Raw genomic sequence first — 18,745 nt, 5'->3', positions numbered from 1 at the left:
TTAATTTTGTGAGATGTTTCAGTTAACACTTCACAAACTCTACAGTCATGAAGTAGAAACAAACAACTCATAAGAGTAGACTAATAGAAAAATATCCCACTTTCTCGTCTGTACCGTCCAGTCAACCCACAGAATTGGAAATATAAATAAATGAAAAATTCCAGAAGCATATAGAACGTAACGTTGTATTAAAGAGGTTAAAACACGTAATACATACAGCAGTAAATCCGCGAAAACATGTCTGTAATAACTAATCTGCACTCATCCCAAATCACTGTACGTGCGGCAAACACGTGGACCCAAAATTTACAGAATGTCTGATTGTAAATTATCACCACCATAGTGAACACACACACACACACACACACACACACACACAAGCAATCGCCCCTCCCTCCTAGACTACAAACCTCAAAGTAGTCACAGACATTTCAGTGATTTCAGTGTATTGGCCTGGGAAACTGTGTTGTCAAATGAGTAGGGCATGGAAACGGTGAACAAGGACGATGAGAATGTAACTGCGCAGCTTTACAATAATATTCGGAAATAACAAATTGCATAGAATTGTTTCACTTAATAAGCAAAAAGTAGGGAATTTACTGGCTTGAACTGATCGCCTAAAATGCAAAAGCTACAATAAGCCATTGGATGGGGACATAATAAGCAATACTTACGAACACAGAGCACGTACGCTGAAGTTTATTGCAGCGATATATGTCTTTTTCTTATCTTAAAATTTAGACCTAGTTTTTTCGACAAAAGTTTAGTCTGGATGGTCCAGTGTTGCAGATGTCACGTTTATTGTAGACCTGTGCTGAAATAGACAAGCAACGATAAAGTACATAAATGTGTTATAAATTAATATACACTCTGAAAGGAAAAAAGAAACACCCACCACAAAGGAATTATCAGAAAGTGACGGAAATAGGTAGATATGATGTACATCTACAGACAAACAAAGTACAAATTATTACCCTTTCCGAAAAAGTGGGTGATTTATTCAAGAAAAAGAGCTTCACAAATTAAGCGAATCAGTAACGAGTTCGTCCACCTCTGGCCTGGAATCTCACTAACTGAGGTAGAACTGTCTTCAGTGATGAGTCCCGCTTGTAATTGAGCCCCTGTCACCAACTAAGACTTGTCTGGAGACGCCGGCGACAGGAGTGTTACTCAAGCATTGATAGTTGACACATTCGATATTATTGATAGTATTTTTAAAAACCAAATATGTATCGATTAACTGTTTTGCACAGGTGTTTCAAATGAGAAATAGATTTTTAAGAATTTTTATAACTTAAAATATAACAATACAAGATATGCAAATTTTGTTGTATAACAAGTAAAGTATTTAAATTCTTGTCCTTGTGTCTGTTGTTTAAAATACAACATTAAAAGATACAAGTAATGTGTTTAAATTCTTCTACTTTAGTCTGTTGCGTTTTTAAGTAGTTATCCATCCTGACTTGGAGAAAACCCTCTCCGCAGGAACTGAAGTCCTTGGACACTAAAAAAATTTAATACACATTACACGTAACATAGTATTAGATTTTGCACAATTATCTAATACAGAAACATGCTTGTCTATTACAGGTTTTTCAAAATACTGATGTAGGTAAATTATGGAATCACCGACTGGTGTAACGAAACTGACGTTACTCTGCTCCTAGATGGACAAAAAAAGTACATCATCCCATTTCAAACTGTTGGACGTATCAATACACGTATTAGCACCGCTCATGGATGGTTCCGTTTCAGGTATTATTCTTGCCGTTGATGCAATGATAGCAGCATACTCTTCCAGAAGTACTTGCGCAGCGTTCTCTGAATCTTGGAATGTCCTGAAAAAAGTTTTTTAAACCTAGGGTCTAATAATGTCACAAACATATTAACAGTCAATGTGTTAACTGGTTTCATTCTTTCATTGACTGATTTAATCAGGAAATCCAGAACAATTCGTCCTTCAGCAGTTGCTAAGGGGCTTTACAAGTCTGAAAACTTTGCAGCAATACCTCGTATAAGAGGTATAATTAAGGAAGCAGTGATGTATAGCTCTCTTGTGATTGTTGTTGTTGCTCCTTCAAAAGGTTCAAGAAGATCTATTATCTCTTGTATAGCTAAGTAATTTTCTGCTTTTGAACTTTCATCGATTGCAACCTCAAGCTCACTTCGTACTTCCAAACTTCTTTTGAGCGTGCAGCATGCTGTTCCTTCGAGTCGGCACATGTTGTATCAGTCCCAGTTATTTTTGTTTGCTCTTTTTTGAACATCACGCAGTTTGTGACTGGCTAGTATAGAGTAATGAAAGAAAGTCACAAAAGCCTTTGTTTTCAATAAAATTTTGGGAAATGTTTCTGACTTGAAAAAATCTTGTACTGTTAAGCTGATGCAGCGAGCAAAACAGGGTGAATGTCGAATCCTTAAGATTTAGGCATCTTTTTCGTAACTGCAGCGTTGTCCGTAACCACTACGAATGTCTTATCATTGATATTGTAATGGAGTAAGATTTGACTGATGACCTGAAAAAAAATGTAATGTTAAAGTAACCTGCTAGTATGTCCGAAATTTTGCATAATATTGTCAAAAAAATTCTTTTTTTCAACGTCTTTTTATTTGAAAAATAACTTTCATATATAAAAAAATAATTCTCATAAAAATTTGGCCATTATATTACTTGTCGATGGTACGTTGAGCTTCAGCGTCTTAGGAAGAGGAAGATGAAGAAGAAGTAGAAGAAAAAGAAGAAGAAGAGGAAGGTCACCATAAGGAACAGCTATGCTAGAAAGGAAGTGGTTACTGGCCTGCCACGCAATATGCACCTTAGGTATGCATGCTTGCTGATGAACTACAGCAAATGCAATATAAACTGCACATGGGAATAACAATATTAAAACTACTTTGAAGAGGTCAAGGGTGGCTTCTTTACTCATTTTGCTTTTCCTCAGTTGAGCTGACACGCAGTACAAAACAGAAGTGCCATCACTCTACTACAGTGCTACAGCTGCAACATCGCTGAGATCGGCAGCACTTGTGATCTTAGTGCAGTCGAACCCAAGTGTGTAGCTTGTAGTAGGTTTGTTGGGTGTTTTTCATTCCGTCGGAAGAAGCGCACGGAGCGGTATAAAGAGCACAGTGCGGTATTAATGAAGCATAAGGAAATGTGCGGCGAGAGACAGCTGTGCAGGCGCCTTCACCCATTATACCGATGTATTCCTATAATCTATATCCGCGCCGCTCAAAGTCTGCACTTGACAGAATCTGATGGATAGCGTTTCGTCAGCTTCACTGTAGTGGTAATACAACAGTTTCCTTTACACAATAACAAAAGTCCGATTCAGTTAGTAAGGCCTATATTTACAACTTACTATGGTTAATCTTTTTTGGCAGATATATACATTAATATTGGCGCTGTTTTATAAGCACCGAAAGTTTTAATTCTGTTCCGATTTGCTAACACTTAAACTTAACACTCGACGGGTTGTGCTTTTACTATATTCAGTTTTGCGTGAGCTGGTGTGTCCTTGTATGGACAAGTTCCGCTAATCGAGCAGAACATGGGCAACCAACATATGAATGACATTTGTGCTTCTGCAAAAGCAGAAGTGACGCAGGCGCATTACCATTGCGTCAGTGTTTTGTGTTTTCGAATCACTTTACATATTAACATGTACAACTGAAAACACTTGTACGTACAATGAGGACTCAGAAACAGAAGAGGACAATAGCAAAATCAAAAATGGTTCAGGTGGCTCTGAGCACTATGGGACTTAACGGCTGTGGTCATCAGTCCCCTAGAACTTAGAACCACTTAAACATAACTAACCTAAGGACATCACACACATCCATGCCCGAGGCAGGATTCGAACCTGCGACCGTAGCGGTTACGCGGCTCCAGACTGTAGCGCCTAGAACCGCTCGGCCACCCCGGCCGGCGACAGTAGCAAGTGAGTACAATTAATAATGACAATAATTTTACTCATTTTAAAATGAATTATACAGTACAATCAGAACACTTAAGAAATCTTTACAATGTCATTTTTTCCTCTACTAACGGCGTTGTAATACAACAGCCTCATTTACATTTGTATACCTTGCTACAAGTAAGTAAACTCACACATTTGAACATGAAAATCAGTAGAATACACATTCACGAATCCATGGTATTTACGTGTGTAGTTTGTTTTTCCGCAAGTATCTGTTCGGTACGAGATGCGCGCTACTGTGAGTTTTCATTACTGAAACACAAACAAGAAAATTCTCTCTCTCAGGACCCCTCCTCACAGCGATCAATCTATTAACAACATACTTTATAAACCACTTATACCGGCTAAGGTGCCACCATATTTGTTGTTGATTAAATATCTTCACACAATCCACTCTGCACTCCAAACGCCTTGGAGGTAATAGGAACCGACAACTTGTCAGGCGCCACTTCCAAACGAATTACATTATAAACGATAGGACTATCGATACTTAAACTAGACTACCGATAGTAACGGTAGTGAGGATACTATAGACTAATCGATAGCTTATCGAAGTTTAAGTAACACTACCCGTCAGTGGTGGGATACCGACCTGACTGTCACCCGCCATACGACCCGAAAACCAGGAGTTGTAGTCTGTGGTGCCATTTCCTTTCATAACAGGACCGCTTTGGTTGCCACCCTTATAGCACATACGTCGACGATATTCTACATCCCGTTTTGTTGTGGTAAGCCATCCAGGGCTCACATTTCAGCAAAATAATGCCCACCTGCACACAGCGGGAGTTTTCTACTGTTTGTACCTGCCAAACCCTACCTTACCGAGCGAGGTGGCGCCAAGGTCAGCACACTGAACTCGCATTCGAAAAGACGGTGGTTCAAACCCTCGTCCGTCTATCCCGATTTAGGTTTTCCGTGATTTCCCTAAATCGCTTTAGACAAATGCCGAGATGGTTGTTCTGGAAGGGCACGACCGACTTCCCTCTCCATCCTTCCCTAATCCAGTGGGACCGATGATCTCGCTGTTTGGTCCCCTCCCCCAAATCCGCTAGCCAACCAAAACAACCTGTCTTAACCAGCAAGGTCGCCGATCGTTCCCTAATTAGCAACACCTGGAGTATTATGGGCAGGGCTCTCCAAACAGCTCGGGATTTTGACGAGCTAAAGCGCCAATTGGATAGAACTTGGCACAATATCCTACAGCAGAACATCCAAGAAATCTAAAAATCAATGCCAAGCCAAATAATTGTTTGCGTAAAGGCGTTATTTACTTGCTTAATTTGTGAAGCTCTTTCTCTTGAATAAATAATCACCGAGCGTGGTGGCGCAGTGGTTAGCACACAGTACCCGCATTCCGGAGGACTACCGATACTGTTCAAACCCGCGTCCACCCGTCGCGATTTTTAGGTTTTCCGTGATTTCCCTAAATCGCTTCAGGTAAATGCCGGCATGGTTCCTATGAAAGGGCACGGTAGATTTGCTACCCAATCCTTCCCAAATCCGGCCTTATTCTCCGTCTCTAATGACCTCGTTTGCGACGGCACATTTAACACTAATTTCCTCCTCCTTGAATGAATCCTCCAGTTTTTCTGAAAATGTAATCAGTTATTTATGTGTACATGTACGTCACATCTGCCGATTTCCATCCCATTCGGATAGTTCCTTCGGGGTGAATCGTTTTCCTCTTTTTAGAGTGTACCATAGACATAAGCGTAATGTAAAGAATAGTGGTAACTTGAAGACAATAGATTTCAAATTAACGAACATATCCCAATAAGGTGGACAACCTTAATGATACTTTCTGAACGCAAAGTAACATAGCTTACATTCCTGGTTGACACTTGCACTGTGCGTAATCAGAGACATTGCTACCGACGGTGTCAGAACACAATACTTAAAATATTCTTTATCTGGCCATTCAAAGTAAACAGTTTAAGATGTAACCAATACTGTAAACCAGTTAAGTCAATTTTAGTGTACTACAACACGGAAATCGTGTTTACGTCAAGGTCGTTGGAGACTATTAGCCAGTTGACTTAGAGTTACTGGGGAAAAAATAAGATGTAATCTCGTTATCTGTGATAATCTGCATTACATTTTTCCGTCACTGGTGTCAATTACACTATTCGAACGGAGAGTATTTGTTCCCGCTCGTGGAGGTTGGAGAAAGACGACCTGAGAAGAGTTGTGAGATGGCGGGCTACTGTCATCAGAGTTTGCACCACCGTCGTTGGCTGAATTCCAGAGCGCTTCGCAGTGGTCTACGAACTGAGGGACTGCAACTGTTGATAGTGATCCGACCCCTGGACGGGAACGTGAAGTTCGGCGAACTCCTCATCGCTTTCCGATAGGATCTGGCGCTGTGCCCGCAACGAATTACAACTTCCAGCCTCCGTCCATTCCATTCTGTGACACACCCTCCCATTTACAGCTAAACTTACAGCTGTAACAGTACTATTAACGCTAGGACACTAAACGGGTGGATGTCACATTGTTCCTAAACCATCATAAATTTTACTATTCCGTATTTCATTCACAGGAAGTAACAGTTTACAGTTTATCCCCTAGTTAATTATAACGTCTCCAATGGTACGTCACATAAAAAGTAAGTACAAATGGTCCTGCTTTACACCCTACACTGACAGTAATATACTGATGGGGACTGTGAATTGGCTTCAATTGCATTCGTAAATTTTACGAGGTGCAGTAATGTACAATTGATTAAAATAATAATTTTAGCGCTTGAGGATACGACAGGAGGAGTCTGTACATTTAATTAAATGTTTAGCTGTTGTAGTTGGTACGTTGTCTTGGGTGGGCGAGAGATTCGGTTTGTCACGCAAACTATGGAACGAAACCCGGACTGACGTGTCACACACAGACATTCAGAACGAAGGTCTGTAGTCTGCAGTTCCGCCTCGACGATCGTAGCGGTCGGTCTCGCGGTATCTACTTGTGTGCGCTGCACCTGGTTACGCGCATTTCGCACTGTCTCGCCTAGCATCCATTACACAGCTCCGTTACACAAAAAAGTGATAGTCTTTACACTTTCCTAACCGTGTGAAAAGGTATTAATAACGCTGGAAACCGTGAAGAATACTGTGAAAGTGGCATTTGCCACGGACAACAAGCGGCCATCATCTCCCGAGGTTCAGAAGTGGGGTAACTACCCATATGAAAGCCCGACCGGTTAGCTGTGCAGTCCAATGCACTGCTTTCCGGGTGGGAAGGCGTGCCGGTCTCCGGCACGAATTCGCCCGGTGGATTGTGTCGAGGTCCTGTGTACCGGCCGGCCTGTGGATGGTTTATAAGGGGGTTTTCCATCTGCCTCGGCGAATGCGGGCTGGTTCCCCTTATTCCGCCTCGGTTATACTGCGTCGGCGATTGCTGCGCAAACACTGTCTCCCTGTACGCGTATGCCATAATTACGCTACCATGGAAACATTTGCGGTTATTCGTCTTGTGTGAGACGTTCCCGGGGGGAGGGGTCCACTGGGGGCCGAACCGAACCGCACAATAACCCTGGGTTCGGTGTGGGGCGGCGGTGGGATGAGTGGACTGCTGTAGCCTGTTGTGGGGTTGTGACCCACTCAGGGCTACGGCGGGGGCGAAGCCTCTCCGTCGTTTCTAGGTCCCCAGTTCCATGCAATACAATACCCACATGAAACTTGCATCAGATCAGGTAAACAGTGTGCAGCCTAGTATTTACGAGTCAATCTACTATTTCAAACTTTGCTGTAACTTAGCAGATGAACGAGTAATTCGTGAGTGTGCTGATAACATTATCAACAGGATCTGTCTATAAGTTTACCATTGGTTCAGCCTAAGGCAACTTGACGAATGTGCATACCTTTAACATCTCCATGGAAGTTCAAAAATTGCAGATTTATGAAAATTTCGTGCAATTCGGAACAAGGTTTTGGCCGATTCCGTATTGAGGGCTCTCAAGTATGCATTACATATATGGGGCAACCACCAAGATGTTTCATACGTAATAAAACAGATCGTGTTAAACAGGACTGTCCCAGACATGTAACTTTCTTTCCTGTGTTCGTAGCACGAATAGTGCCACAACAGCTGAAATGAATTCTGTTGCAGAGGCTGTGGACAGTAAGTCTGAACACAGTAGTGAAATTCAAAATGTTTGAAACGAACGCGCTATTCCGCCTTTATGTGCAAATCAGGAGATTGGGAGCGATTTAGGACCGAGTAATATTGATCCATTACCTAACACTCAATTCTAGACTATTCGTGGTAGTACTGGGAGGATATAATTAAAGTGCAACAGAGGTCCAGTGTGGGTTCTAACAATCGTTAGGCAGCGAAGCTTAGTAGATGTGCTAATGTGTTCAACGCGGAACGGATTTGCGCTGGAAAAAAATAGTTCCAATTTTGGCCACCAGGTGCACATCTGACGCTGGGAATGCAAAAAAGACGTATAAAATGTTTCCAGATGGAATGGATTAAGAACTGGACAAGGACAGAAAAGGCCAAACAAGTGGTAAAGGCATAATATTGATTTTATTGTTAACCGTAATGGCTTGTCAAATGACAGTGCGGATGTCACAACGTCATACAAACAGTGTAGAACGCGAGGTTTGCACCTGGTGGTCAAAATTGGAACTAATTTTTCCCAGTATAACTCGGTTCTGCATTAACGCATTAGCAAATTTAGCAAGTTTCACTGTCATACCATAATTACAGCACACACTGGATGATCGTGAGAAGCTGCACTTTAATTATATGCACGAGGTATAACTATAGATGAAGGCACAGCTGATACAAGCAATGTGAAGGCAACAAACTCCAAGGAATCCGAATATCACAGAGACATTGCAACCGCGATCGCGCAGTTTACAACAGACAAGTCATAAATGTGCACGATGGAGGTCATTCAGGGTGACGTGGCGATCGGAACTCCGGAACCAAGTGTTGCAGCCCCATCGATGGTACATCTGTGGATTCACCTTCTGAAGAAATAGGACAACAGCAGACGGACGCAACTGAGTCTGCTGGATCACGAAACCCAAGTCAAGGTTCGACTGAAAAGCCTAAGAAGAAACTTTTTGCAGATAGTAACGAAGAGGGAGAAAACGATGTAAAAAAAAGAGCCCTCAACAACTTCCAATAGTGATCCACGGGGAACCCAGACTGATGCTACAACAGCGTCTGATTCGGAAGTGATCTCCCACGTGGACAACCGTAAAGCACGAAAAAGATAGTACAGAAGCTGGAGACTGTAGGGTCATGTAGAGTCAGAAGGAAATAGAGGAAAAGAGAGGTGAAGCCTAATCTCAAACCAAAATTATAAAACCTTTTCTTCAAATATCAACAGAATATCAACTAAGCTAAAACGGACGTGTCCACGCCGATTCTTATATGCTCCCAAAACTTGTACATAATTAGTGCAGGCAGTCCAAACTAACAGTCTAAATGAAACTGCAGGATACAAAGTAGTTCCCAATAGCCCTGAAAGTGCAGATACGGTGATATAAACAAAAAATAGTATTCAAATAGCAGCAAGTGGGACAATCATAAGCGTTGAGGAATGTCTGCAAAAACAGAGGATATAACCCTTGTAAATGTGTATAGTCCGTCTGGAAGCAATCATAGAGAGGTGAATACTGACTTTTTCATACAGGAAATTATGTCTGTTTCACTACCGTATTAGGTAGCGATTTTAACTCTATTATTAACAAAAAAAAGACCAAGAGTCAAATTTTAAGTGGGAGGCAACGAACGCAGACTCATTAATGTACAGCTACGCTACTGGTCATTCAGCGAGCAGAGTAGACCGGATTTACATCTCTCTAGACTTAGTGCGTAACGTCATCATATCAGAAATCTGGCATGTAAATTTTTCTCATAATTGTGCAGCTATTACCAGAATCAATTTGAAGAATCAAACGACTTTCCATGAAAGAATACTGGAGAGTAAATAATACCTTAGTAACAGATGAAGAATTCATAAATATGGTGGTGGAAACTCGGCAGATATTCCTTATTGACGGAAAGAAATACGACAGTAGACCAAGTTGGGGGTGGAGCACGCGAAACACAAACTAAGGAGGCTACTTCAATTATATCGCTGCAACAGAAGTGAATGAAAGAAACGTTGAGAAGAATTTTATTAAATGCCGATGAAAGAGTGGTTCGGTAGAGAAAGTACACTGAAATCCTCTACGAGTGGGGAGAAAAATCATGACGACATGACAGAAGAAGAAATGGAAGCCGTAGAATCTATAGCAGGGATTCCCAAAGTGGTCGATATCGACCCTTTGGGGTCGATTTCTGTTTCCTAGGGGTCGACATAAACGAAAACTGATTTTGGGGTCGACGAGGTTTAAAAATCGACCCCTATTAAATTAACACAAGTTCTTATTTAAAACTTTCAAGATAGGTAGGTACTGTATTGTTTATGTTGTGTTACGTGTACTAAGAATAATTAATATTTTTGTAGGAAATAGCATTGTTGTAGTAATGTAAAGTCTCAAGTTCGTACAACTCGGCAAGTCTGTGTGGACAAGTTTGTGCAAGTTTGTGCAAGATAATGAGTTCGAGCGTACGTCTTTCAGGCGCGTTTTGACTTGCTTTCTATTTGACGCTTACACGATTTAACACGAACGAATTCATGATCATTTGGTACCTTAGTACCTATGTATTTTGTATCAATAGGAAAAAACTAAAGATAGGCCCCCTTATTCATAATAGTCTGCTAACTTAAAGCATTGCTAATTCTCACTCTGTCTTCTTCTATTGACCTAAGTCAGAATGAAAAATAACACTCTGCAGCAGCTGTTTTAAGTTAGCGGACCATTATGAATAAGGGGGTTGATCTTAAAAGTAGGTAATTGGGCCATGGGGGTCTGAGGTAACAGTTCATTTTGGAAAAGGGGTCACTTGTCCAAAATAGTTTGGGGATCCCTGATCTATAGTATAAGAGACAGAATTTAACAGAGATTTGGAAGACATGAGATGAATTAAGGCGAGAAGTATCGAAAGCATCCGTTCGAAATTTCTAAAAACGTTGGTGTGAAGAATATATGAAACTGGAAATATATAATGAGACATTCCGATAAATCTCATAAAAACAATGCTGGTGTATCAAGGGCAGATAAGAGCGAAAACTGTAGTATAATTAGCAGACAATAATAACATACAGGAGAATGGAAAAGAAAATTGAAGATCTGTAAGATGAAAATCAGTTTGATTTTATGGAAGTTAAAGGCACCAGAGAGGCAGTTCTCATGTTGTGATAGATATAGAGGCATGTTAAAAGAAAAATCAGAAGGCGTTCGTAGGATTTGTCGTCCTAGCAAAGGCGTTTAACGATACAAAATGGTGCAAGTTATTCGAAATTCTGAGGAAAATTAGTAGGGAAAGAGGATTAAAATATTGTTTCCACAAGAACTAAGAGGCAACGATAATAATGTTAAACAGAACGAAGTGCTCGGATTTCGTGGGAACTGTTCAGTTTCAACGTCGAAGAACCAATGACGGAAGTAAAAGAAAGGTTCAAGAGTGGAATTAAAATTCAGGATGAAAGGAGATCAGTGGCAAAATTCGCTGATGTACCTACTATCCTCAATATAAGAATTACAGGACGTGTTGACTGGGACGAACAATCTACTGAGCACAGAACAGTGGTTGAGAGTAAGCAGAAAAAAGGCGAAAGTATTGACGAGTTGAAGAAATGAGATTAGTGAGAAACTTAGCATCCAAATTGGGGACAACGAAGTAGATTAAGTGAAGGACTTATGCTTCCACGGGAGCAAATATATATGTTGAAGCCACGAGGGCATAAAAAACAGATTAGCAGAGGCGAAGAGGAAAAATCCTGGACAAAATAACTCTACTAGTATCATACACCAATTTTAATTTGAGGACAAAATTTCTGAGAATGTCGGCACAATATTGCATGGAAGTGAGTCATGGACTGTGTGAAATCCAGAAAAGAAAAGAATCGAAGTGTTTGAGATGTGGCAGACTAGAAGAATGTTGCAAATTAGGTGGACTGATAAAATATGAAATAAGGGGATACCCTGCAGAATCATTGAGAAAAGGAACATATGGAGGAAAATGACAAGAAGAAAGGAGACGATGATAGACCCTCTGTTAACACATCAGTAATTAACTTCCATTACCGTAGAAGAAGTTGTAGAAGGTAAAAAAATAATATATATATATGACAAGACAAAGATTGAAATACATCCAACATGCATGTGCTACTCTGAAATCAAAAGGATGGTACAGGACAGAAATCGTGGCGGGCTGCATCAAACCAGTCAGAAGAGTGATTCCTGCAAAAGCAAAAACAAAAAATATTTTTCCCAAAAACGTAACAGGCACTGCTTCTAACCAGCTACAAAATCTGATTCATACTGATACAAATTTACATCACAAGTGTATTTTTTCATATGGGGTGTCGGAAAAGTCAATTTTCTAACTTGATTGTATTCAGGTTGTTTCCTTCGAGTCTACTGCGACATATTTTGTGTACACACTCACATGTTGATTGTGTAAAATTATGAGGACATAAGTAAGCACTTGAAAATGGCATTTCACCGAATTCAGTTGAGCGTGTAAAATAAATTGCTGTTATCATAATAAACGCAGTCAACGTGGAAAATGGAATTTTATCGCATAGCTGCTTCGCGCTGCCATACATCTGATGCACAAAATGATCTGCCACTGGCCCTTACGTAACCGAATAAACGAATAACAATCAAGCGTATTACATTCATTATTGCTATTAATAAATTTACATATCTATAATAAAAAATTAAATATTCATGAAGTTATAAGTTTTTCAACAAGTTCCACATAAACAGAGGAAACATGTGAAATAACTTGTTTTGTTGGATATTGATCTATTGCATACAATAATTCGTGAAATTTAGTTTTCGAGCATCTGCCTTTGAAATCCGCAAATCGTAACTAAAATATTTATGTATTTCAGTTCTCTTCCTTTACAAACATTTCGTTGCTGGAGTATCATTAATTAAAACATTAAGATGTTTTCAAAATCACGCTAAAGGTGAAAAGGTTCGAAAATATTACATTTTGAATAATGGCTAGTGTTGTTTTGTTTTATTTTATGGAGATTTCTGTAGTGTAAATTTGCCAGTTTTTTTTTCAAAAATTGTGATACGAACACGAATATCTTTCTTCCTAGACTTGAAACTACTAACTGCACTGAAATATGCACATAGAAAATTCCCGTCCGTATAATTTCGTAATTTTGCGTATGAAATGCGATGGTTAACTCTGCTGTCTGCAAGTCATTAAATTACTTTAAGAGATGTTAAACAACGATTAATCTGTGTGACAGGAAGGAGCATAATAGTGAATGTAGACCAACATAATAAAAATGCAACGTATCAAATACACTAGTAAGCATAGCTATCAAATAATTCAATTGAGAATTGTATCGCCTACTCTTATGTGAATCTGGTATCAGGCCTTTCATTAAGTAGCACTTGTAACATGTCAATTATATCTCAGTACCTACACTATTGGACCTAGGACAACACTTAACATTTGTATTGTAATGTACAGTTTGACACAACAGATCAGCGGGAGAAAAGTACAAATAATTTCCAGCCGGCCGAAGTGGCCGAGCGGTTCTAGGCGCTACAGTCTGGAACCGCGCGACCGTTACGGTTGCAGGTTCGAATCCTGCCTCGGGCATGGATGTGTGCGCTGTCCTTAGGTTAGTTAATTAGTTCTAAGTTCTAGGGGACTGATGACCTCAGAAGTTAAGTCCCATAGTGCTCAGAGCCATTTGAACCAAATCATTTCCATAAAAATCACACCAAGAAAGCAACGCGAGTTATATGCATTGCTCCCTAACCTCGTTCTGAAGTGTGAGCTTTTACATTTGTGTCGCTAAGGTGTAGTAGGCAATATAGTTGCAGGAGGAGCAGCAAATCGCACTATCGACCAAAGATAAACGAAAAAATTAGTTAATTCTTTTGGGATGGTCCACACTACATTTATTCTGTCGAGATGTCCTACGTTTCACAGAATGCCTAAATTAATTAAACTGAATGGCGATTCTGATGCTGAACTTTGCGATTACTCGGTCTACCATTTGCCACAGTTATATACTGTTCTTTGTATTTGTATTCATTTTATGTGAGATTGTAATCATTAATATGGCATTTCAGTGCTTTTTGCTACAGGTTCACATTATTGCACTACTTAGATGTTGATCAGGAAGAAAATTTCGTTCTCCAAATGTAATCGTGTGTAAGCTAGTCCACAGTTTCCAGTCAGAGTATAAATGTCGTGCACAACCAAATAAAGATATCCCACAGGCAGAAAGTGTTACTAAATATACCTTACGCCATAAAAGTTTTCTTAATAGTTTATGACATTACTTTAACGTACAACTAAGCGGTGTTGTTTTAATTTTTCTGCCGCTTTTTTGTGGTTATTTTGTTGTGAGTGCTGGACATATTTGCTATGGAGGAAAGCATTGTGTTTTTCTCGCTGTGAGTGTGCGAGCCCGGTGTGGTCTCAGGTTCCTGTTTGTTGGCAGAAGGCCGTGAGTAAATCTCATTAGAAGAGGAGAGCCACCCCAGGGAGATGGGCAGTGTTCATATAAGTCGGGTTGTTGACCACTCCGAGCTTTTGTGGGTGGAGCTGGTGCCTGTTCTCGCTGAGGGCAGAGGACGCGGTGTCCGCCATCGTACAACCGAGCACGACGTTTTTGCCTTTTCTGTGCGAACGTCAAAGGATGAGATGCCGCGGCGTAGCCAGGCCTCTGCGAGAGAGTCGGTTGCTTTTGCTCCAAGAATTCTGTAGTATCCAACCAAACGTGTCACCCTCACCGCCTTGCGTGGCACAGAGAAGCTGACCAACTGGAGACACACTGCTCCAGGGCGGTGCCAACCTAGTGGTTGTAAATGGGCGTACGCCAAAAGTGGGAGGTTTGTGATGTATTCGTGTGTAAGCGATATTCTCGTCTGACACATTGGCAACAGCACTGATTCGTCACTTCCATCTGAAGTTTTTTGGAAATTAGAGACTTGAGGAGAGAGAACTAAGTGTCATGGCTATTCGTCTCCTGGCTTCTGTCTGAACAGACACTTCGCTGATTTTGGGAAAGTATAAGGGTCACAACTTGCAATAGCTACTAGCTTGTTCTGTTACCCAACTTGAGTTGCTGATCCGACTTTTAATTTGTGGTTTTCTCTCATTAATTTTGAATTTCAAAGCTTCCCAGAACAGGATACCTTGTTGCGTTTTCTCCATGTAGTCTTCCACGCAATTTGGTACCTCCCACAGAGTTAGCGTCAGTTGGTGTTAATTCACTCTAGATTTTAGAGGAAATTGCTCTGTGTCAACTTCCTTTGAATTGTGTTGATCAATCAGAGCAAATAAAAAGCAGTGATGCACATACTTGACTTAAATTTCAAAATCGCTTTACTGTACTACATCTTTCCACCGTCAGCAGACCCACTAATAAATAGAACCTGTCGTACACCTAGGTTTGTTGGCGTGACTGTGATGATTTTGTCGTTGTGCACAGTGATCAAAGTCAGCGGTGAGCTACTTACGATTCAGTGAGGGTAACGACCATTGAACTCGCTCATTTTGTACGATGTTACATTTGTTTACTGACTGTAGACAGTTGTGTAGATTTTCTCTTTTGTTATAACTTTGTTGTGTGTTGTTTCATGATAATTTGGATAACGACCTCGCAGTATGCAGATGTAATAAAAACCAACATACATACAGCAATGTCATATCATAACGCCAGTCAAGAGCACACTGTGCTCTCAAGCAGAGGCGACAGACAACCAACTTTTTAAGTATAACAACAGGATACAAGGAAGATCACCCGTATTTGATACAATTAGATAGCTAAAGTTATATTTTTTGCCTGTTTTGAGGCTCCTATTTGCCACTTATGGAGAATATCGCCTCATTTGAGAATCCTTATTGATACAGAAGTGAACACAACATGAAAATTAACATTGTTATGCTGTAGAGAACTACAAAGGTGTAAATAGAGCACTGGGTGAAAATATGTTTCCTTATATTGTTGGTTTCATCGTTTCGAACCGGGGTCTGCATGGTAACACAAGCTTCTATAATGCATAAAGTATCCAGGACAGAAGCGTGTACTCCTCCCTGTTGTGCCACTGCTACTGACCTAGAATTATCGGCATCGGTTGACTAAAAGATCGTGGATGTTACTAGTTGTCAGTGTTACACTTGTCAACAATGATTAAATGATGTTCCCGTGGCGAAGACAGATAACGGGAAAGCTTCTTTCCTTTTTCCACATAAGCTCGTTTTGCGATGGTGTAGATTATTTGATTCTTTTGTGAGGGACTGAATGCGGTTCCTACCGCTCGGCGAAGCAACTACGTCCTTCCAGGTGTAGCCTCATCGCATGTATCTTTTCTTCTGTGTTTCAGGAGCCATTTTCGAGCAGGGCACGGACGAGGTCCAGGCGGCCTTCAAGTTCGCCATGCTGAACCACAACCAGAAGGATGGCAAGCGTTTCGAGCTGCAGGCTTTTGTCGACGTCATCAACACTGCAGACGCCTTCAAACTGTCCAGGCTCAGTGAGTAAAGGATGAGAGTCGCAGCAATATATGGCACATACAGTCCAACATCCTTAACGCTTAATTTCACCTTATTCATAGGCGATGTCTCAGGACGAGTTACGCATAGTTTAAGATGTGATAGGCATAGAAAACATCACGTTTTTGTGTTCTCAACGATATGTGAAATGCGACTGTTCTGCGTGCTCGCGGGGGCCCTACACGATATTAGGGCAGGTTTACCAGCTTCTTTGGCTGCTCAGTGTATATTGCGCCACTGTCACGTCAGTGCTATACTCACTTGCTTCCTTCCCGCTGTAGGTTTGCGGGTATCGAGTCGGAGAACAGGGAGTGCTGTGGTCACTTCCTGCTCGTCGGCTGGTTTCTTCTTATTGAAGACTGCAGGAGCGCAAAACAGTGATGCACAGAAGTGAGTGCCCTATCTTCTGCTGTAAGTGTAGCAATGCAGAGCTTTCGTTGACGTTACTAAGATAAACTTTCCTGTGACGGTTAGGAGAGGAAAAAACTTTTTAACACGTTACGCAAAAGCTAATTACACTTTGAATACCATCTAAATTTAGTCTTTACAAGCGCACTAGCCTCATCGCAAGAATTCCTGAGAAACAAAACTTTTTAATTGCTAATTTTACGCAGTTAAAGTTCACAAAATCGTGAGGTAAAATTACCAGAAATGTCAATTTTACTATATGTAAATGTACCACGAAGCCGGAGGAGTAAGAGAGTGAGAAGATATTACAAATCTCGTTCGGCGCACGTGTGCTGCATCTTAGGTACTTTTTGTAGGCCATTTTGAGGTCCTTCCCTGGCTTAATAGACCACGAGTATCTTATGAGGCGTGATCAAAAAGTTTCCAGAAGCAGTACGCCAATCAGGCAAAATCTTCGAGAGCAATGGGGCAAGCATCACACTGACGAACCAAGTTGAGGATATCCTGGGTCAAGAAGTCCGTAACTGCCTGCTGAACATTTTCGTCTGACAGGAATCAACCGCCCTTCAACGCCTTTTCTTGGGACCGAAGGGGTGGTAATCCTATGAGAAGAGATCACGACTGCAGGTCATGTTCTCGAGTGTCTCCCACTCGAGTTGTTGTGACTTCTGCGTTTCGCATTTGCGATGTTCAGAGGTGTATTGTCAAGAAACGGCATCATCCGTTGTAGTGCACCATTCCACAACGGTGGTTTGCGACAGACATACTGTCCCATACACACTTCTTTATTATCCGATGGATGCCTATCGGTCTTTGCCTTCGGCAGCCAAGAAAAGAATAATAGGACGTTGGTCCAGGTTGGATGCATTTAGTAATAACGTCGGCATATGTATATAGGGTGATTACAGTTAAAGTTTCAGTTTCGGAGCGCTGTAAAAAAAAAACGTTACGGAAACAAAAAGAAAATTTACGAAAGTTTTGCCAATGGATGCCGCTGTAAGCGGTAGAACATAAAAGAAGCAGTGTACGCGGCTGTTCTCCAGTTTGTGCCAGAGACTCTCGGAATGACTGACTCAATGCAGAAGCGTGCAGTGCTGGTAAAGCTCTTTTACAAGAATGATCACTGTGCACCGCTAGCTCTGCAGAAGCTCCTAACACCAAAGAGTACGAAAAAAGGCAATGGTCCGAAGTCTGTCAAGGGTCTGGAGAAAATGATTACTAAATTCAAAAAGACAGGTTCTTTAGAAGAGCAGTGCGGCAGAGGGAGGAAAACAAATGATCTGACGTCAGTTGAAGATGTGGCCACAGCACTGCAGAAGGGATCCAGCGACGGTGCGTGAAAATGCAGTGAGTGGGGAATTGCCCGAACTCTGAACATGCTTGTGAGCATGGTACATGAAATTCTACGAAATATACTGCACTGCTATTCGTACAAAATTACCCATGTTCAGGAGTTGCTTCATGCTGACCTCTCAGTAGGACAAATCTTTGCTCTCGTATTTCTTGTGCGCATTGAAGTGCACAGTGAATGATCACGGAACGTCCTGTGGACAGATTAAGCCCATTTGCATCTCCAAGGTTATGTCAACAAGCAGAACTGCAGAATGCGGGCAACGGAAAATCCGAACGCACGTCAACCGTTACCGCTGTATTCTCCGAACGGAACTACATAGTGCAGTGTTTACTGTAGGGCCGCATTTTTTCGAGGAGGGGACCTGTTTGGTATCCCGCCTGGAAGGGCGCGTGGGTAGGACCAG

General features: G+C 41.2%; 1 protein-coding gene across 1 annotated transcript in view; it reads left to right on the top strand.

Moving 5' to 3' along the window:
• Positions 1–18,745, top strand: part of LOC124612890 (glutamate receptor 1-like) — a 398,257-nt gene that overhangs the window by 185,567 nt on the left and 193,945 nt on the right. The window contains exon 2 of the mRNA XM_047141343.1: positions 16,412–16,561. Coding sequence (XP_046997299.1) covers positions 16,412–16,561 — 150 coding nt within the window. The remainder of the gene's footprint in view (positions 1–16,411; positions 16,562–18,745) is intronic.

This window comes from Schistocerca americana, chromosome 4, assembly GCF_021461395.2.
Source record: "Schistocerca americana isolate TAMUIC-IGC-003095 chromosome 4, iqSchAmer2.1, whole genome shotgun sequence".
Lineage (NCBI taxonomy): Eukaryota > Metazoa > Arthropoda > Insecta > Orthoptera > Acrididae > Schistocerca > Schistocerca americana.
This window is presented reverse-complemented; position numbering and strand designations above follow the sequence as displayed.